Source organism: Mytilus trossulus, chromosome 8 (assembly GCF_036588685.1).
Source record: "Mytilus trossulus isolate FHL-02 chromosome 8, PNRI_Mtr1.1.1.hap1, whole genome shotgun sequence".
NCBI lineage: Eukaryota > Metazoa > Mollusca > Bivalvia > Mytilida > Mytilidae > Mytilus > Mytilus trossulus.
In genome coordinates this window covers 3,502,535-3,524,797 of record NC_086380.1, presented here as the reverse complement: position 1 = coordinate 3,524,797, position 22,263 = coordinate 3,502,535, and the positions used below count along the sequence as shown (strand labels likewise).

Here is a 22,263-nt window from a genome sequence, read left to right as displayed (position 1 = left end):
TTGCATTTTTAAGATTTTCTGTAATATTCAAACCAAATCAAATCCCTGCAAACAATTTTGTGTTAAACCAGTATGTCAGAAAAAAGTCATGATAGTTGCTGACCTTCTACAGGCAATGTAGAATATAAAAAAGTTAGTGTGGGAATGTATAAAAAATTATCTTTCAGTTTTAATGTTTGTCATCATGTTCATATATGTATTTTTAAAGCACAACACATGTGCATGAAAAAATGAAAGTTGGGGTTAAGTTATTCTTTTTTGCTTGTACATGTTGATATGATTGATTGTTAGTGGTTATCACCACTTTTGAACAGCACTGTTGGCTATATTGTGGTAGCTGGTTTTTATTGGTGGAGGAAACCTGAGTGTCTTTTGAGAACCACACCCCTCCACAGATAAACTACTTAGACATTGGCGGATCCAGGGGGGTCTGGGGGTTGGAACCCCCCCTTTTCTTTGACGATCAATGCATTTGAATGGTATTTTAAAGTATCTAAATCCGCCCCTGACTTAGACATGTTAAATGTAACTCTGCAACTAAGATCCTTTTCACTGACATGAAATCTTCGTATACCATTTAATGTTTAATGTTTAAAGATGATAAAAATTACAGAAAAAAAATTGAAAATATAAGTTCATTACTATTTACCAATGTTTTAATCATGAATTTAGGACCATTTTTTTTTTTAAATAACTGATTGTAAGCAGCATTTCACTTTCAAATGGAGATATCAAGGGAGATAATAGATCATCTGGGATATATATTTGTTTCAACACTAAAATTACAAAGGTATTGCATTACAATTGTAGTAATTCAAAATCCTAATGTATAACCTGTCATACTCAATGACAAATGAATTTCTAAAGTATTTATGGAAAGGATTTACCTTGTATACCTCAAGCTATGTCGTATGTGACAGATATAAAAAAAATTGTAATCATTAAAATAAATACATGAAAATATATCATATGAATTTAAATTTAAATATAAAACATTAAATTACTGAAGTGGAAACATTCATATATAAATACAACCATTATATGTACATGTAACACATATATTCCATGAACGGATTTATATCAATGTAAAAATTATGTTTTTGGCTATGCACTTGAACATGCTAGATCTTCAATCAGACATGAAGTCCTTGCACCCCATAATTCTTTCATATGTTTGATCTGATTCCCGTATTCTTCATGCAGTTGAGCAAAAGTCCTATGTTTTGGTTTGGCATCCTCGTAAAAATGAAAATTAGCAGAGTCTGTCAAGCATGTCAAGTTTTCTTCTGAGGTATTGAACGGGTTAAATCTTTTCATCGGTTGTGTGATATTTTCAACTGATTCTTCCATTTTATCTTCCAATGAGTTCCTTTGGGACAAATTTCCATAAGTTCCTGATAGAATAAGACTGTCTCTCATAGCATCTTCCACAAGTTTAGCATCTTCATTTAGATCCTGTAACTGTCGATGAAGTTCTGACACCATAAGTTTCATATAATCGTAACTAGCTCTTGAAAGTACTTTCATCCATGATTCCATATCCTCTTGTGAATCTGCAGCAATAATGTAAGTCCTACAACCTGAGGCACTAAATTTTACTTGAAATACAAATCCATCTGTATCCTCCGACAACTCTATAGTACATCCTTCTAGTATAATAACTCCTATAGGTTCTTTGTCACTGCGTTTCTCATAATAAAATAATAAATTCCCCTTTAACACAAACCATCTCCTTTGATATCCTTTATTGAAGTCTCCCCTTTTCAATAAATACCCTTCTTTGTCTGCAGGGGCTCCTGATGAAGCAAATTTAGTCAAACTTTTGTCATTTATTTTCATTTTATCCTTGTGTCGATTCATCAGATTAACAGGAAAGTTCACAGTTTATGACCTGAATGTTTAAGTAGCTTATGAATACATCAAGCAACTTCCTATTTAGGTTATAATTACTGTGTCAGTGATGTCACAGTCATGGAGCAATTTATACTTTATACTTTCATTTTCAAAGTGAAAGTGGGCGTGGCATTCTAGGTTCGATGTGAATGTTAGTACTACAACAGCTGATTAAAATTATAATATTTCATTTTTATAGTCTTTTAACTTTTGAACAGAAGTTTGAACCTGTTTTAAGCCTAACAAATTTTAAGAAACTTAAAAGATTTAGCTACGAAACGGTTGGACTCTACCTCGTACATTAAAGTCAGGTGACCAAGCACTGTGGAGTCACATGACTATGCAAAATGGCAGACGACAGAGTAATTTTATTTGCTTGTATTTTGGGGATATTTATTTGCATATGCAGTGCTGAAATTGTATCAGTAACATACGATAAAGATAGCCAGGAATATAAAATTCATCGGCATGAAGCTCCGGAATGGGTTGCCTTAGCAGAATTCAAAAATGACATCAATAACACTGGGTAAGTTTTATGTCTGTTTAATACTAATAGAAGAAATTGACAAAATAATGTGTCTATTGTTTTTGAAACTAACAGACCATAGTTTAATCTTACCAATACAATTGTATATTAATTCTAAATTTAATGAAAAAGAATGTTTGAGAAGTGCACACCTGCCTATATATATAAGAACCATTTCTAGTTGGTAGTATCCCCCCTCTTTGCCTGTGTCTAAACAGATATTTGGAAATGCTAACTAGTCAAATTTTAGTCAGGGTCATTAAATCCACTTTATCAAGTTTAGTTGGTCTCTGTTGGATAGTTGTATCATTGAACATGTTACAAATATCATACCATATCTTCATATTTTTATAGGATTTTGGTTTGATTCAGCAAAGATTTGTATAGTAAGTTAAACAAATCCTTGGATTCAGATTGTAATCTTATAAGGAAGCTATATTATATGTCTAGCTTCTTTATCATTGTTGTATAAAGATTTATTTTTAGTGTTATCTTATAAGGAAGTTGTTACATTTAATTTTAACTATAAGTTTATCATGTGTATTTGTAACAAACAATTTGTTCCGGGGGCAGGACATTTGTTCCGCCGGAACAAATTTCATAGGAAATATGTTCCACCGGAACTTATGTCACAGAAAATATGTTCCAGCACTATAAAATTTGTTCCAGAACTAATTTTTTAACCAAGTGTGAAATAAGTTCAGGAACAAAATTCACCACACCATGTGTTTTGTTCCAAAATTAAAATTTAAAAAGAAGTGAAATAAATTCCTGTGATATTAGTTTTGAAGGAAGGTATTTTATAGAAATCAATGAAAATGTTCTCCTCGAACCTATTTCACAGAAAATAAGTACTGTGCTTGCATGGGATACATTTGCAGTTGAAGGCATGACTGTATGATGAAGGTAAGAAATAAAAGCGATGATAATATATCATGATTTGTATTTATGTGACCTTTAATTGTTAATGTCTGTGTCATTTTGGTCTTTTGTGGATAGTTGTCTCATTGGCAATCATACCACATCTTCTTTTTTTATATTTATTGTTTATTTGGTATTCGACCTCCTTGTTTCCTGTTCATCTGTCATGGGTGTTCTAATCATACATGTACTTAGCTACATGAATGGTCATTGTGCAGTTTTTAATAAACATTCAGACTCATTATAGGGATAAAATTCATTGATTAGTTAAAAGAGACTTTACATTTAAAATTCTACATTCGATATCTTATATGCTTATGGAGCTCCACAATTACTCCTAGTGTTTGGTTGTCTATAAGTCATGTAAGTCAGAGGTCAAAGGTCCAGTTCAAAATTTGAGGGAAATTATCATTATCACTCATGCATACATGTACAATTTGATATGAGACAGGGGCAACAGATAGTCCAATTAAAAATAGTCTTGAAATGCTCTTTTAATTTTTAGCTGTGACCTCTTCATTCTCTTCCTCCCATCTATATCAATTTTAACAAATAATGCTTATTTTGTATCAGATGGGCGTACCTTGATATCAAGACATCTACAAATTATGATGATGAGCAACAAGCTTTTGCTGCTGGGATGGCGGAGGCCTCTCATTCGGCCAGTCTTATGCATGATCACTGGATGAATACTGTGGATGGTTACTGTATTAAACCATACAGTCCATACTGTACTAAATTACAGACATTCTTACAGACTAACCTGGACTGGATGAATGAACAGATTAAAACAAATACATCTACATATTGGCACATGGTAGGAATAATGTCATAATATATAAATTTTTCACATAAAAACAAACCTGGGTGGGTTTGTAGTTTTCTGAAACCAATTACTTTACTTTTTATATTTAGGAAACTTCTTGGCTTTGCATATATATATATAATAAGTTGTTGGTTTATATGAATTTATTATTTTTGGAATGAATAAACATTGATAAAACTGACAATTAACTCTATTTAAAGCAATAACAAAGAAAATATGTATTACATAATTACATTATAGATATATACAGTATATATATATATAAGAAGATGGGGTATGAGTGCCAATGAGACAACTCTCCATTCAAGTCAAAATTTATAATAAAAGTTAACCATTATAGATCTAAGCATGGCCTTTAACACAGAGCTGTGGCTCACACCAAACAGCAAGCTATAAAGGGCTAAAGAAATTCCTCGCGAAAAAACCATTCAAACATGAAAACCAACTGTCTAATCAAAATAAAATACAAGAAACAAGTAACACTTATGAACCACATCAACAAATGACAACTACATGCAGTCAGGGGTACTACTTGTACAAGTGTATTTTATTTACTTGAAGAAGTGAAAAAAAATATACACATATAAGTAAATAAATAATGTTTGAATAATCTCCCATTAATTTTCTGAAAAATTTACTTGTACAAGTAAATTTTTCTTACAATCCCACAAAAATCCTCAAGTTTTGAGATGTGAAATCATGCCTTTCATGATTTTTCCCAGGTTTGCTCAAATTTTTTCATTAAAGTTCAATGTTTCATCTCATTAATTCATTAAAGAAACTGATTGAGCAAAGATCTTGTATATTTGCGCAAGGCATTCAAAAATTGCTCCTATGGGGCTTGTAAATGAGCAGTGTTAAGAAGATAACAGACAAATGGGACTTTCATTGTCCATGAAATTACACTTGAATGATTAGTAAAGACATCTGCAAAGGGTAAACAATTTAAAACTCTATTAGAGCAAAGAAATCTTCAGAATTCAAGAAAAGAAGAAAGGATGATTTTTTTACCTACATTGTATACAAGTAAAATAATCTGAATGCGGAAGGGACATACATGTAACTCAGCCAATTTTGTTTTTACCTATACAAGTAAATAAAATTCACTTGTATAAGTATCCTACAAATTTACTTATATGTGTATATTTTTTTTTACTTCTTCAAGTAAATAAAATACACTTGTACAAGTAGTACCCCTGACTGACATGTATAGGAGAACTGTTTACAGGAGATAAATGAAAAAAATGAATGAAAATTCTCTGTAGCAGTTTGTTTACCATTACTTCTTCTTTTGTGAGCATGTATGTTAAAAGGTGTTATAACATTACATATATATGTAGGATTCAAAAATTCTATATTTCCTGAAGAGAAAACTGTTTTTGTAGAGATTTTTGTGAAAAAAGATTACATGTTTCGATTCTAAATTGAGCCTCAAAATAAAAAAAAAAATAACGATTTTTTTTCCTGTATGCTATTCTAATTTTTTTATTTCAAAGTTTAGAAGATGTTTCTTAAATTTAGCAATGAGCTTATCCTCCCCCTCCCTTTACCAATGCAGGTTCTTGCCCAGTTACATTATTTTCTATATTAAAAATATTGCAATAATTTTTGTGAATTTACAGTAATTAATCAATATTTTAAGTTTGGTTTTTTTATCAATGAATAGGTTATAAATCAATTCATAACATTTATTATTTTAATCATTTTTTTCAATAATCCTTCCTCATCTATTCACAATAGAATTTATGTCCTGAATGTCTGGTTTTATTGAATAATTAAATCTTCTTTTTGTAATTCTATTGAAGTGTAAAATTGTTGACCGAAACACATGTTGTGTGAATCAAGGAAGTCATAAATGTCACATTTTTGTACTGAAAATGAAATACAATTTTTGGCATGCCTCACCTTATCAAAATTACATATAGTAAAAAATAGATATGTAATTTAGTTATGTACACTTAAACTGCACAAGGCCTACATTGAAAAGAGACTGCATGTAATCAGTGAATATCTTATTGAAACTAAATGAATTTCATCACAATGAGTTCAGTAGAATTTCACTTATATATTAACACTAACAGCACGCAGTTAAGATAATGTGAACATGGCCTAAGTTTGTTGTGAGTGCACGTTTAAAAATTTGCAACATATGAATTCTTAAAAACTGTTCTGTATGTATGATGATATTTTTCAGGTCAAGTTGTTTTTATTACAAGTTGATGGTTTAAGTCAAGGTTATGAACTATCAAGAAGGTCACCTGGCTGGTCATCATTAAGATATTCTGGACCAGGATCAACAAATCTAGACCCATTTGGTTTTTAGTAAGAATATTATTTTTTTTCTTCAACATTATTATTATTAATTTATTTTTCCTTGGAATAAATTGAGGAAGATAGCAAGAATATAATAAGGTGTCAATGCGACAGAAGCATGCAAAATGGTTATGAATCATTTGTTATATTACAAACTGTTTGAACTGTAAATCTGTTCAAATGAATTATTAATAAGAAGATGTGGTATGATTGCCAATGAGAAAACTCTCCACAAGAGACCAGATTAATCAGATATTAATAGCTATAGATCATGGTACAGCCTTCAACAACGAGCATTGTCTATACCACATAGTTAGCTATAGGAAGTACACCACTAATTCATGGTCCCATTACTTTCTATGTTAAATTCCTCCATTTCAACCAGGCACACCTCTTTCTTTTTAAGTTCAAATAAAGTGGCAATCATTGCATGTCAAAGCAACACTTTATGGTGTCTTCTACTGAAAAAATCAACATACCTTACATTGCATATAAGAAAGAACTGGTTCCCCGGAATTTCGGATGTAAAACTAGAGGCTCTCAAGAGCCTGTGTCGCTCACCTGTTACTGTATTTACTGATGTCGGTCATCTTGGTTGGTAGGTGGGGTCATTAGACACTTTTTTTTAAATAGATACCCTAGTAATGATTGTGGCCAAGTTTGTTTAAATTTGGCCCATAGTTTCAGAAAAGAAGATTTTTGTACAAGTTAAAAAAATGACGAAAAGTTGTTCAATATTGACTATAAAGGGCAATAACTCCTAAAGGGGTCCTCTAACAATTTTGATCATGTTGACTTATTTGTAGATCTTACTTTACTGAACAGTATTGCTGTTTACAGTTTATCTCTATCTTCTATAATAGTATTCAAGATAATAACCAAAAACTGCAAAATTTCCTTAAAATTAACAATTTTAGGGCAGCAACCTAACAACGAGTTGTCGGATTCATCTGAAAATTTGTGAGGGGATAGATCTTATTCTGATGGACATTTAAATCTTGAAAGATTTGCCCTAAATGTCTTAGTTTCAAAGATATAATTCAAAAACTGCATTTTACCGCTATGTTCTAATTTTAGCCATGTCGGCCATTTTGTTTGGTAGACGGGGTCATCAGACACATTTTTTAAACTATATACCACAATGATAATTGTGGCTAAGTTTGGTTAAATTTGGCCATGTAGTTTCAGAGAAGAAGATTTTTGTACAAGTTACAAAAAATGACGAAAAGTTGTTAAAAATTGACTATAAAGGGCAATAACTCCTTAAGGGGTTGACTGACAATTTTGGTCATGCTGACTTATTTGTAGGTCTTACTTTGCTGAACATTATTGCTGTTTACAGTTTATCTCTATCTATAATAGTATTCAAAATAATAGCCAAAAACTGCAAAATTTCCTTAAAATAACCAATTCAGGGGCAGCAACCCAACAACAAGTTGTCCCATTCGTCTGAAAATTTTAGGGCAGATAGATCTTGACCTGATCAACAATTTTACCCCATGTCAGATTTGATCTAAATGTTTTGGTTTCAAAGATATAAGCCAAAATATACATTTTACCCCTGTGTTCTATTTTTAGCCATGGCGGCCATCTTGGTTGGATGGCCAGGTCACCGGACACATTTTTTAAACTAGATACCCCAAGGATGATTGTGGCCAAGTTTGGTTAAATTTGGTCCAGTAGTTTCAGAGGAGAAGATTTTTGTAAAAGTTTACGGACGACGGACGACGGACGCAGGACGACGGACGCCAAGTGATGAGAAAAGCTCACTTGACCTTTCAGGTCAGGTGAGCTAAAAACAGGTACTTCAGATCTGACAAACAGACTAAATGTACCCTCTTTTTAAAATTTGGTGCAGTTTTTTTAATATTCAAAATTAAAAGTCCAAAAGTGTTCTACAATGATCACCAGCCCTTCAGCTTTCATTTGATACCAACAATACCTAAATATTCTACATATTTTGAAAGTTACACTCATGCGTAGGAACTATTTTGTGTTAAATATGTACTACTTTCTGGTATGTGCTTTCTGGCCGGGCCTGAATTAGTGGTGTTACACCTATAAAAGGCCCTGAAATGACAAATGTTAAGTAACTATACTGACAGCGTTATTCATGTACAAAATAATTAACAACAAACATTAACAATAACACAGCAATCAACAATTAGATTTTATTATTTGTTAAACAAAACAAAACAAAAAACAATTTATTCTACTTATGTTTATATGTCTGTACTTTATTCCTACTTTAATTTTCAGCCTTTTCCAAGTTGGAGGTGATTTAGAAGATTTAGAGGAGGCGCTAGGCAAACCTGAGAAATCTCGAGTGTTTGGATCTGGTTCTTGTTCTGCTATGATTAAAATGTTCCCTGGTAACAAAGATTTGTATGTCAGTCATGACACTTGGTCAACATACCAGTCCATGCTGAGGATTCTGAAAAGATATGAATTTGCATATACTGTTAAAGATGGATTAGGTATTTTTAAAGTCTTAATTAATGAAGATCTTAATGGTTTTAGGAAAACTTCATGGATTTTTACTTGTTGGTTTTGACAAATTTTTCTGAACACTATAATAAAATTAACGGTACCAATTTCCTTGCACCAGATGCGCATTTCGACAATATATATCTCTTCAGTGATGCTCGTGACCAAAATATTTGAAATCCAAAGCTTATATAAAAGATATATAACATTTGTGGTTTGTTTATAACCATGAAATCAACAAAAGGAATACTGCACAAATAATATTGCATCTCATTCTGACTGAAGCAGTCTTTATTTTATTAAAAAATGTGTAGTAGTAAATATTCATATTTCAGCAACAAACATTTGATTAAGGACTTTCACAGATATGAACCCAAGACTCCTTCTGGTTTGAATTTGATATAAGGTCCAAGAAATATAGAGAACACTGCACTTAGAAATTAAACTTTGCCAAATCTTGATTTTTATTGACAGCAATATGTTTATTATGGCACCGTCTATTATTTACACATTATTTACACATTATTTATGCATTATATACACATTATTTACACATTATTTATGCACCTTCTCTTCCAAAATGAACTGCATTTAACACTTTGATATATTTTTTAGGTGTATATATACCAGGGTATATGATGACATTTTCTTCCTACCCAGGGACTATTTTATCTGGGGATGATTATTATCTCCTGAGTACAGGATTAGTAAGTTAAGTTTCAGTTTAAAACTTTTGAGTTATCTCCCTTTATATTTTAAACATTTTGTACTTTTATATTTACTTTACCGTTAATATAGTTTACAGCAATACAAGTAGTACATCTTTATAAATAAATGTTCAATCGAATCTTTTGGTTAAAGTTTATCTAAGGTATAGGGAATTTATTGTTGTCATTAGCTTAGGAAGACTTGAATTTAGATGAATTATGTTGACATTCCTCTTGGTACTGTGGATTCATTTATTGTCATGGATTTTCATGAAGGAATTTTGCATTTTTGTGGCTATTTGTTTACATGATTTTACCAATGTCTTCACAAAGGTTTAAAGAAAATGTGTGGTTAACATTCCCTGCCAACTGTCACTATTTGCGGTGGATTTCCCCCATGGAGGCTGCCAAATGGGAATTTTGAAAGAGCAATCTCGTCCACAATTGAAACAAAACAATTAATTTTACCATGGCTATAGGCTTGTAAAAGTATGAAGAATCCCAAAAACAATATTAAAATGTATTTGAAGGCCCCCTTGAAGGTTATGTAGGACTATAAGAGCCATCTTGCACGTAAAACCCCCATGGGATTTTGAAAAGTTGGCAGGTATGGGTTAACCCACAACATCCAAGAAAATTGTTATCCCACAACGAATATTGCCTCCATCTTTCTATAAAAATATCAATTATTAATTATATTCACAGGCAACCTTAGAAACAACTATAGGAAATGGCAACAGTGACTTATGGAAATATGTTCAGCCAACAAATTCTGTTCTTGAAGGAATCAGAGTAATGGCTGCTAATAGACTTGCAACCAGTGGTAGAACGTGGTCATTGATCTTTTCAGCATATAATAGTGGAACGTAAGATGTGTTTTATACCATTTAGGAATTTTTCCAACACATCAATTCACTTATGCATTTCACTTTCATCAACCAAAATATTTTTAGTTTTATTATTTTCATCATCACAGGGGTCTATGGGTATTTTCATACTGTTTAAGAGTGAAAAGATAAAAGTGGTTGAAATTTTGTACAGTTGTGGTACATCATATTTGAATGTACATGTAACATTTTTCCAGTTAAAATTAGGTTTATTTCAAAATTAATATTACAATTGCCACAACTATTTGATATGCAAATCAACTTATGAAGCACAACAACGGTACAACTTGTGTTTAGTCATACTCACACTTATAAAGATTTTTGTACACAAAAAAAGGACTGCTTTAATTTTATTCAAATAAATTTTCAAATGTCAAAAACATAATGCATATCTTAATGTTATGCACAACATATTTACAAAATTTGTCCAAGTCCTACCTACACTGGAGTTGTTAAACCCTCAACCATGTCAACAATTCACCGTTTCAGAATCTAAAACATTCTGGTTATATTTTTAAAAGTGTACACCAAAACGTTGTGATTGGTTTAAAATGTGATCAACAATAGAAATTCATCCAATGGAGTAACATTATTATCATATTGGTGTACGAACAATGAGTTTTCTATAGACCTCTAGATTCTGAGAAGGCTAATGTTGATGGACAGATGGACAAGTAGAACCAATGTTATTTCAAATGATCGGGCGGAGCTAAGGTTTTAATTTGCATAAGGACAGTCTATTTGAAGATGTGTGTGACAAGGATGATTGCCATTATACATTTTGTAATTATTATTGAATTCTAATCACCTATCAGTGTCACAAAACACATATATAAAAGAACTGAGTGTATGATTTGGGACGAATACCTGGACACTTCATTGATGAGTTAATCCCAAAACTCCTGGCTCTAGATGGACTGGTCATAACTAAGCAAATTTTTAAACCCCGCCCAATCTAGTGATAGACAAAATAAAAACCACAGCTTTCCTCAGGTACAGGTTCTGTAGGTGACGTTTGTAATACATTTTATAACAAAATCGTATTTACATATTTACAGGTACAATAATCAATGGATGATAGTGGATTCAAACAAGTTCAAAGCAGGGTCTTACAATATGACAGATGTTTTATATGTTCTTGAACAAATTCCGTAAGTTGTCTTTTTGAATGATTTCACAAAATGTTGCATGCAATAATGCTGTAAAAATGTAAAACATATGTTTGTTTTTAAGTTTAAAAATACCTTCATGTATCCCATGACAATTTTGTTGAAATTAAATACATCACAAATATTTCTGAATTGTCATTAGTTCTATTCTTAGAATCTGTTCATAAAATGAAAATATGGAACTGAAAAATTTACAAATGATTTTGTTTGTTTTTAAGTTAAATACTTTTTTTTTATTCTTCAAAAATCAAAAGACTGTGTAAATTGCAAAGCCAAACACTGTTAAGAGCAGAAGTTTCTTTATCATAATATATCTAATAATTTTTTTCAATCAAAATATCTTTTGATATTTTCAGGAATAATATAGAGTATGGAGATCGTTCAGATGTTTTAATGAAACAAGGATACTGGCCAAGTTATAACATTCCGTAAGTAGAACATGTACAACCAATAAAACTCCAATTTGGAATTGATAAGTACCAGTATGTCAAGAAATTTCATTAAGGTTAATTTTATGTAAACCAGAAATTTCAGAATATGCATGTACAATTAGCTCACCACAACTAAATTGAACTTTTTATTACAGGCGAATCAGGAATATGTTCCACAAAGTAAACATTTTCTATAGAATTTTATTCAAAACAATGTTCAAGAAACTAGATTTATGACCACCTAAAAAGGCAACTTTATAGTAATGAAGAAACTATTGTAATCTTAATTTCCTGAATAACAATGTTTTTTCAATACTTTTAAAACAGTTATTAAGAAATTTTAGAATAAAAATTAAATTGAGCTGACTGCTCACAAGAAAATAAGCTAACACATTGTGGGTTTATTGTTGTGATACCATCTACAACTAAGATTATTCTTATTGTCATCAACATTACACAGCCAATTTATTTCAAATACATATTATTTTTGATACTCTCCCTGTGTACTAATTTCTATTTACATTTATTAGGTACTATCCCACTATATTTAACCTGAGTGGAGGACCAGCTGTGATACTCTCCCTGTGTACTAATTTCTATTTACATGTATAAGGTACTATCCCACTATATTTAACCTGAGTGGAGGACCGGCTTTGATACTCTCCCTGTGTACTAATTTCTATTTACATGTATAAGGTACTATCCCACTATATTTAACCTGAGTGGAGGACCAGCTGTGATACTCTCCCTGTGTACTAATTTCTATTTACATGTATTAGGTACTATCCCACTATATTTAACCTGAGTGGAGGACCAGCTTTGATACTCTCCCTGTGTACTAATTTCTATTTACATGTATAAGGTACTATCCCACTATATTAAACCTGAGTGGAGGACCAGCTGTGATACTCTCCCTGTGTACTAATTTCTATTTACATGTATTAGGTACTATCCCACTATATTTAACCTGAGTGGAGGACCAGCTTTGATACTCTCCCTGTGTACTAATTTCTATTTACATGTATAAGGTACTATCCCACTATATTTAACCTCAGTGGAGGACCAGCTTTGATACTCTCCCTGTGTACTAATTTCTATTTACATGTATTAGGTACTATCCCACTATATTTAACCTCAGCGGAGGACCAGCTTTGATACTCTCCCTGTGTACTAATTTCTATTTACATCTATTAGGTACTATCCCACTATATTTAACCTCAGCGGAGGACCAGCTTTGATACTCTCCCTGTGTACTAATTTCTATTTACATGTATAAGGTACTATCCCACTATATTTAACCTCAGTGGAGGACCAGCTTTGATACTCTCCCTGTGTACTAATTTCTATTTACATGTATAAGGTACTATCCCACTATATTTAACCTGAGTGGAGGACCAGCTGCAGTAGCCCAGTATGGAGAATGGTTTTGATACTCTCCCTGTGTACTAATTTCTATTTACATGTATTAGGTACTATCCCACTATATTTAACCTGAGTGGAGGACCGGCTGTGATACTCTCCCTGTGTACTAATTTCTATTTACATTTGTTAGGTACTTTCCCACTATATTTAACCTCAGTGGAGGACCAGCTTTGATACTCTCCCTGTGTACTAATTTCTATTTACATTTGTTAGGTACTTTCCCACTATATTTAACCTGAGTGGAGGACCAGCTGCAGTAGCCCAGTATGGAGAATGGTTTTGATACTCTCCCTGTGTACTAATTTCTATTTACATTTATTAGGTACTATCCCACTATATTTAACCTGAGTGGAGGACCAGCTGTGATACTCTCCCTGTGTACTAATTTCTATTTACATTTGTTAGGTACTTTCCCACTATATTTAACCTCAGTGGAGGACCAGCTTTGATACTCTCCCTGTGTACTAATTTCTATTTACATTTGTTAGGTACTTTCCCACTATATTTAACCTGAGTGGAGGACCAGCTGCAGTAGCCCAGTATGGAGAATGGTTTTGATACTCTCCCTGTGTACTGATTTCTATTTACATTTATTAGGTACTATCCCACTATATTTAACCTGAGTGGAGGACCGGCTGTGATACTCTCCCTGTGTACTAATTTCTATTTACATTTGTTAGGTACTTTCCCACTATATTTAACCTCAGTGGAGGACCAGCTGCAGTAGCCCAGTATGGAGAATGGTTTTGATACTCTCCCTGTGTACTAATTTCTATTTACATTTATAAGGTACTATCCCACTATATTTAACCTGAGTGGAGGACCGGCTGTGATACTCTCCCTGTGTACTAATTTCTATTTACATTTGTTAGGTACTTTCCCACTATATTTAACCTCAGTGGAGGACCAGCTGCAGTAGCCCAGTATGGAGAATGGTTTTGATACTCTCCCTGTGTACTAATTTCTATTTACATTTATTAGGTACTATCCCACTATATTTAACCTCAGCGGAGGACCAGCTTTGATACTCTCCCTGTGTACTAATTTCTATTTACATTTATAAGGTACTATCCCACTATATTTAACCTGAGTGGAGGACCAGCTGTGATACTCTCCCTGTGTACTAATTTCTATTTACATTTGTTAGGTACTTTCCCACTATATTTAACCTGAGTGGAGGACCAGCTGCAGTAGCCCAGTATGGAGAATGGTTTTGATACTCTCCCTGTGTACTAATTTCTATTTACATTTATTAGGTACTATCCCACTATATTTAACCTGAGCGGACGACCGACTGTGATAATGTCCCTGTGTACTAATTTCTATTTACATGTATAAGGTACTATCCCACTATATTTAACCTGAGTGGAGGACCAGCTGTGATACTCTCCCTGTGTACTAATTTCTATTTACATTTGTTAGGTACTTTCCCACTATATTTAACCTCAGTGGAGGACCAGCTTTGATACTCTCCCTGTGTACTAATTTCTATTTACATGTATTAGGTACTATCCCACTATATTTAACCTCAGCGGAGGACCAGCTTTGATACTCTCCCTGTGTACTAATTTCTATTTACATGTATAAGGTACTATCCCACTATATTTAACCTGAGTGGAGGACCAGCTGTGATACTCTCCCTGTGTACTAATTTCTATTTACATGTATAAGGTACTATCCCACTATATTTAACCTCAGCGGAGGACCAGCTTTGATACTCTCCCTGTGTACTAATTTCTATTTACATTTATTAGGTACTATCCCACTATATTTAACCTGAGTGGAGGACCGGCTGTGATACTCTCCCTGTGTACTAATTTCTATTTACATTTGTTAGGTACTTTCCCACTATATTTAACCTGAGTGGAGGACCAGCTGTGATACTCTCCCTGTGTACTAATTTCTATTTACATTTATTAGGTACTATCCCACTATATTTAACCTGAGTGGAGGACCAGCTGCAGTAGCCCAGTATGGAGAATGGTTTTGATACTCTCCCTGTGTACTAATTTCTATTTACATGTATTAGGTACTATCCCACTATATTTAACCTGAGTGGAGGACCAGCTGCAGTAGCCCAGTATGGAGAATGGTTTTGATACTCTCCCTGTGTACTAATTTCTATTTACATGTATAAGGTACTATCCCACTATATTTAACCTGAGTGGAGGACCAGCTGTGATACTCTCCCTGTGTACTAATTTCTATTTACATGTATAAGGTACTATCCCACTATATTTAACCTGAGTGGAGGACCAGCTTTGATACTCTCCCTGTGTACTAATTTCTATTTACATTTATAAGGTACTATCCCACTATATTTAACCTGAGTGGAGGACCGGCTGTGATACTCTCCCTGTGTACTAATTTCTATTTACATTTGTTAGGTACTTTCCCACTATATTTAACCTCAGTGGAGGACCAGCTGCAGTAGCTCAGTATGGAGAATGGTTTTGATACTCTCCCTGTGTACTAATTTCTATTTACATGTATTAGGTACTATCCCACTATATTTAACCTGAGTGGAGGACCAGCTGTGATACTCTCCCTGTGTACTAATTTCTATTTACATTTATTAGGTACTATCCCACTATATTTAACCTGAGTGGAAGACCAGCTGTGATACTCTCCCTGTGTACTAATTTCTATTTACATGTATAAGGTACTATCCCACTATATTTAACCTCAGTGGAGGACCAGCTTTGATACTCTCCCTGTGTACTAATTTCTATTTACATTTATAAGGTACTATCCCACTATATTTAACCTGAGTGGAGGACCAGCTGTGATACTCTCCCTGTGTACTAATTTCTATTTACATGTATTAGGTACTATCCCACTATATTTAACCTCAGCGGAGGACCAGCTTTGATACTCTCCCTGTGTACTAATTTCTATTTACATGTATAAGGTACTATCCCACTATATTTAACCTCAGTGGAGGACCAGCTTTGATACTCTCCCTGTGTACTAATTTCTATTTACATGTTTTAGGTACTATCCCACTATATTTAACCTGAGTGGAGGACCAGCTTTGATACTCTCCCTGTGTACTAATTTCTATTTACATGTATAAGGTACTATCCCACTATATTTAACCTCAGTGGAGGACCAGCTTTGATACTCTCCCTGTGTACTAATTTCTATTTACATGTATTAGGTACTATCCCACTATATTTAACCTCAGCGGAGGACCAGCTTTGATACTCTCCCTGTGTACTAATTTCTATTTACATGTATAAGGTACTATCCCACTATATTTAACCTGAGTGGAGGACCGGCTGTGATACTCTCCCTGTGTACTAATTTCTATTTACATGTATTAGGTTCTATCCCACTATATTTAACCTCAGCGGAGGACCAGCTTTGATACTCTCCCTGTGTACTAATTTCTATTTACATGTATAAGGTACTATCCCACTATATTTAACCTGAGTGGAGGACCGGCTGTGATACTCTCCCTGTGTACTAATTTCTATTTACATGTATTAGGTTCTATCCCACTATATTTAACCTGAGTGGAGGACCAGCTGTGATACTCTCCCTGTGTACTAATTTCTATTTACATTTATTAGGTACTATCCCACTATATTTAACCTCAGTGGAGGACCAGCTGCAGTAGCTCAGTATGGAGAATGGTTTTGATACTCTCCCTGTGTACTAATTTCTATTTACATGTATTAGGTACTATCCCACTATATTTAACCTCAGCGGAGGACCAGCTGCAGTAGCTCAGTATGGAAAATGGTTTTCATATGATGGGTCACCAAGAGCTAAAATATTCAAAAGAGATTTTAGTAAAGTTGTCAGTATGGAAACTATGATGAAATTAATGAGGTAATATGCCTTGTCAGCTGGTATGTTTCAAGATAATGTAGTTAATTCATGAGGCTTTTGTGGCCTGGTGATCAAAGTAGTTCATCTGCTGTATTACAAGCCTTGTTGAAAAGAATTGTTGGTTTTCCTGCTTAATTTTTTTTTAAACAACACCACTAACACACAATAAAGAATAATCTAAATATAATTAAGTGATGAAGGTATTTTCAGAAAAATAAGGTTTAAGGGGTTCCTAGGTGATATAAAGTTGTGATTCATAAAATCTGTCAAACCCTTTATTCAACGTTTATTAAAAAAAATCACTTTGTCATTGATGATAAATACAGAACGAAGGTAAAAATTTCTAGCTTTGGAAAGTTTTAAAGAATTGTCTTTCTGTTTCCATTATGCATCTCAAGACAGTAATAATTTGTATTTAAATGCATAAAATAAACCAGAATTGTTTATTAGAAATCAAAGGAACTGTTGTAAAGGGGAGATAATTTACAAATCAATTTGGAGATATTTCACAAATCAATGGGGAGATAATTTCATAATTTCAACTGTTTAAACTGGAATAATAATTACTCTTTATACTGAGGTGTAATATTTTGAAGCACCTAGTTCATTGCTTTGAAAATCAGTAAGGGAGACTCTTTAATAAACTAAATTTTATGAAGGGGAGATAATTTCACTTCAGATCATAATAAAAGATAATTTCTCAAATAAATGGGGAGATAATTTCACAATATAATTGTTTAAACTGGGAATAGTAACAAATTTTAAAATGAGGTGTCAACTTTTAAAGTACCTATTACAATGTGTCAGTAATCTGTCAGGGAGACTATTTTGATAAAATAATTTTCATGAAGGGGATATAATTTTACATCAGATCATACTCTAAAAATATACTTCGCACTGATAAATTCTATTTTTTCAAAGAAAGAATATAAAAATGAAATGTACCAGGGTTCATGATAATAAAGTTTCTCAAAATAATGCTTGTACTTGTGATGAATAAGCAAATCAGGTAAGCATCGTCAGGGTTCTCACTAAAACAAGTCAATGATTTCTGGACTCAAGGACTCATCATTTTCATAGCTGCATCAAGATTGTTAAATGTCTTAAAAATTGAGCACAACTATCATCATTTTCATGTGACCGCAAAAAATAATTTGCATCATATAATGCTATCATGTTGTCATTGTCTGTGTCGTCACCATCTGCATTGTCATCTGAAGATGCATGGTTTCCGAATAATAACTAAGTACATAGAAATCAATAAAATTTAACACAATATTTAAATCACAAAAGAAAGGTTGGATTGATTTTGGGGGTTATGGAAAGTTAGGAATTAATGGCCTTAAGGGGCCTAAAACAAGCATTTATCTAGTTTCAGGACAACAAGTTGTGAATAGGTATTTCAATTTCTCTGAAATTGTACCACAATGTTTAATGCCATAAGTAGAATGTTGGGATTTATTGTAAGGGTTATAGGGCAAACAGTCTAGGAATATAAGGCCAAAAAGGGGCCAAAAACAAGCATTTTTCTAGTTTCAGGATAATAATTTGTGTGTAACTGTATGGATCTCTCTGACATTGTACCACAATGTGCCATATAACAAAGGGACGGCTGGGATTGAGTTTGGGTTTAATTTCCACAAACATGTAGGGATAAGGGGCCAAAAATGGGCAAAAAAAACATTTTTCTAATTTACAGACAATAACTTGTGTTTAAGTGTTGAATATCTCTGAAATTATATTACAAGGTTTCTTATTACAAAGGAAAGGCTACAATTGAGTTTTGGGATTCTTGTTAGCAAATATTTCGAAATAAACTAAAGATGATGCCATTTCCTTACTCTATTTTGTTATGGGGACTGAAACAATAAATTTTGTGGCAAAAAAATTTCATCTTCTCAATTTTTGACTCTCAAAATTAAAAAAAAATATGACTCCCTCAACATGCTTCAAAAACCCTAAGTGAAAAGCCTGAAGGTATGCACTCCAACCTAACAATTTTCCCAATTTAGGAGTGGATTTCCACAATAGTAGGTGATGACCTTACTCTTGATTGTGCCTTCAGCGTTTCAGGGGCCAACAGGCCAATGGGCCCTAAAATTTGGTGTGGGCTACCTAGATTTTTGCTTTTCTTGTATAGGACTATATATATGGGCTACAAAATTTAAGCTGTGGGCTACCATTGGGAAAGTCTTAAGTTCTATCCCTGTGCCTTGGGTAGTTCACTCCCTATGCAGATGTGTACCTGGCACTCTTCACATATGCAAACACATTCAAATACAAAATAATATTAATTGTACAAGAAAAAATCAAAACACAAAAAGAATATATACAATGTCCAAATTCCTCATCTTCATACCGTATAGCGGGTTATTTTCGCGGGTGAAAAATTTCGCGATTTTCAGTGAATAAGGTATACGAAAAATGTTGGCGGTTATTATTTTGGCGGATTCAACATGTTTAACATTACCTTTGCATGTACATTTTTAAATAGGCGGAATTTATTTTGGCGATTTTGTTCTATCCGCGAAAATAAGCGAAAATTTACACCCCGCGAAAATAACCCGCTATACGGTATCAGAACATCCTGATATCCATTTTCTTTATTTATTGTTAAACTTCTCTCCTTTTCATTCAGGTATCTTTATTACTCATGATGCTGAGTTTCTATTTGAGTTGCCATATTTTTATTGAAATTCAGCTTTTTAAGTTCTTAGTTTTGAATTTTGTATTTTCAGAAATTCTATTAGGAACTAAAACCAATTAGAAAACAACTGTGATAACCACATTTAATTACAACCTATTTTCAAATAAATAAGGAATATTTCCCTTCCCTTTCAACTGATGAGTACCTGAAGTTAAATTATCGAATTTGTTTATAATTTTTTTCTGATGTTAATTATAGGTACAATGATTTTCAACATGACCCTCTCTCTAAGTGTGCCTGTAGTCCCCCATACAGTGGTGAAAATGGTATATCTGCAAGATCAGACTTAAATCCTGCTAATGGTACCTATCCGTTTGGAGCTCTAGGTCATAGGTCACATGGTGGAACTGATATGAAGGTAAGATCTGAAGGGAAATTTACCAGCTAGATGTCTGCAATCTGAGATTGTCGATGTTGTCATGTGTAGATCCTTTAAATATTACCATCACAACAATAAAAAAAAAAAAAGTGAACTGCTAGTTGATGGTCAGGAGCTATTTTATTGAAGTTAGTTAGATTCCATTCATATTTTCTTCAAACAATTAATCGTAAGAAATGAAGAATAACTTATGAATGAATGAATTTTATTTCTCATAAACTACAAGTTACATAGTTACAGAGAATATATAAACAATTACATTAAGTATTGATGCACATGTGAACAATACAAACATAAACATTAAATTGCAAACTAACCAGGAGGAGTGACCCTCACATTTATAATTTTTATAAATCTACAAAGTTTTTCAAGAACAATATGATTATTAGAGCTCATTAATTGTTGATATGGTAGTCCACCATAGTTCTGTGAAACTAAGAAAAAATCATTATATCTTATATTTAAAATATAGAATAATTTACAACAAAGCATACATACCTTAATGTCTAGAACTTTTTACACTCACAAAGGTGTAGTTGTATCATGATATAAGATCTGTTCTGCTCTCAAAATTTGTTTACTCCAAGTGACAACTTTTACTAACTAGGTTGCTGAAATAAATATTTCCACTGTAAGTAAAACAAAATATGATAAATGAGTTTTGACACCCTGCATTTTTAAGAATATTTGGCTTGACTTGTACATGTTAATAGTTTTATTCTACATAGATAACTTAAAACATAATGCTTTGTTCATTGGCATAATGTTAAGATTTTATCATCACTATTATTTAAAATTGACAACCTAAAAAAGTTTTGGCTGGTTTCGGAAAATAATACATTGAGCTAGATTGTGTAGTATAAAAAAGAAATAAAACAAGTTTTATGCAGTTCCATAAGAATATGTTTACAATTGACTATTGAATCACAAACTTTACAAAAGGATAGGAGGACTCATTTGAAACAATACCGGTATTTACTTTTTGTAGCAAAATATTTACAAACCATCAACAAGATATTGTCCTATAAGTTGTTTGGAACATTGATAGTAAACATTTATATTATCAGTAAGATATTGTATATTCATTTATCGGTGTCAACATACTACAGTAAAGGATAAATATTTTAAAACTGATATAGAAGATAAAGAAAAATAGGTACTATTGGATGTACTCAAAACACCTGTAGTTTAAATCAGGTACTATTGGATGTACTCAAAACACCTGTAGTTTAAATCAGGTACTATTGGATGTACTCAAAACACCTGTAGTTTAAATCAGGTACTAATGGATGTACTCAAAACACCTGTAGTTTAATCAGTAAATCTCAAACCATGAAATTTTTTAACTTGTGATTATTTTTTTTTATGCAGCTTACAAATATGACAATGATTAAGGACCTACAGTTTATAGCTATTGGTGGTCCAACCCATGACCAACAACCACCATTCCAATGGAGTAAGGCAGACTTTGGACCTACAACCCCACATCAAGGTCATCCAGATATCTTCAAATTTGATCCTATTATGTTTGATGGTTCAATAAACGTTAAACAATATAAAGGATACAGAGGATAGAAGAGTATATATATATATATGAAACTTGAAAATGACCAAAATATAACACAAGACTTCAAAATTATCTTTTGATTCTGCCTTCTTGATATATACTGCTTATGAATTTGTTTAATAATGAGTTTTAGTAGTTACTTGTTGGAACAAGATGCTGAGTAATTTTATATGCATAATAATATTATATGC

At 32.7% G+C, this 22,263-nt stretch overlaps 2 protein-coding genes across 2 annotated transcripts; one reads left to right on the top strand and one right to left on the bottom strand.

Annotated features, from left to right (window-relative positions):
- Nucleotides 1–488: 488 nt before the first annotated feature.
- LOC134728135 (sesquipedalian-1-like) lies at nucleotides 489–2,091 on the bottom strand. Its single transcript, XM_063592576.1, has one exon. It carries the CDS (start codon nucleotides 1,858–1,860, stop codon nucleotides 1,105–1,107), a length of 756 nt encoding a protein of 251 aa, XP_063448646.1. The 5' UTR covers nucleotides 1,861–2,091; the 3' UTR covers nucleotides 489–1,104.
- Nucleotides 2,092–2,192: 101 nt separating this feature from the next.
- Nucleotides 2,193–22,251, top strand: LOC134728136 (putative phospholipase B-like 2). Its single transcript, XM_063592577.1, has 11 exons — nucleotides 2,193–2,419; nucleotides 3,914–4,157; nucleotides 6,361–6,488; nucleotides 8,739–8,956; nucleotides 9,582–9,673; nucleotides 10,379–10,539; nucleotides 11,619–11,711; nucleotides 12,086–12,157; nucleotides 17,267–17,419; nucleotides 20,325–20,484; nucleotides 21,877–22,251. Exons 1-11 carry the CDS (start codon nucleotides 2,241–2,243, stop codon nucleotides 22,078–22,080), a joined length of 1,704 nt encoding a protein of 567 aa, XP_063448647.1. The 5' UTR covers nucleotides 2,193–2,240; the 3' UTR covers nucleotides 22,081–22,251.
- The last annotated feature ends 12 nt before the right edge of the window (nucleotides 22,252–22,263 follow it).

What these genes read in the sequence shown, in the direction of transcription:
- LOC134728135 (XM_063592576.1), bottom strand. Translation starts at nt 1,860, where the DNA reads ATGAATCGACACAAGGATAAAATGAAAATAAATGACAAAAGTTTGACT.
- LOC134728136 (XM_063592577.1), top strand. Translation starts at nt 2,241, where the DNA reads ATGGCAGACGACAGAGTAATTTTATTTGCTTGTATTTTGGGGATATTT. An exon ending in AATGACATCAATAACACTGG is followed by an intron (nt 2,420 to 3,913) that starts GTAAGTTTTATG and finishes ATTTTGTATCAG; the next exon opens with ATGGGCGTACCTTGATATCA. An exon ending in CTAGACCCATTTGGTTTTTA is followed by an intron (nt 6,489 to 8,738) that starts GTAAGAATATTA and finishes TTTAATTTTCAG; the next exon opens with CCTTTTCCAAGTTGGAGGTG.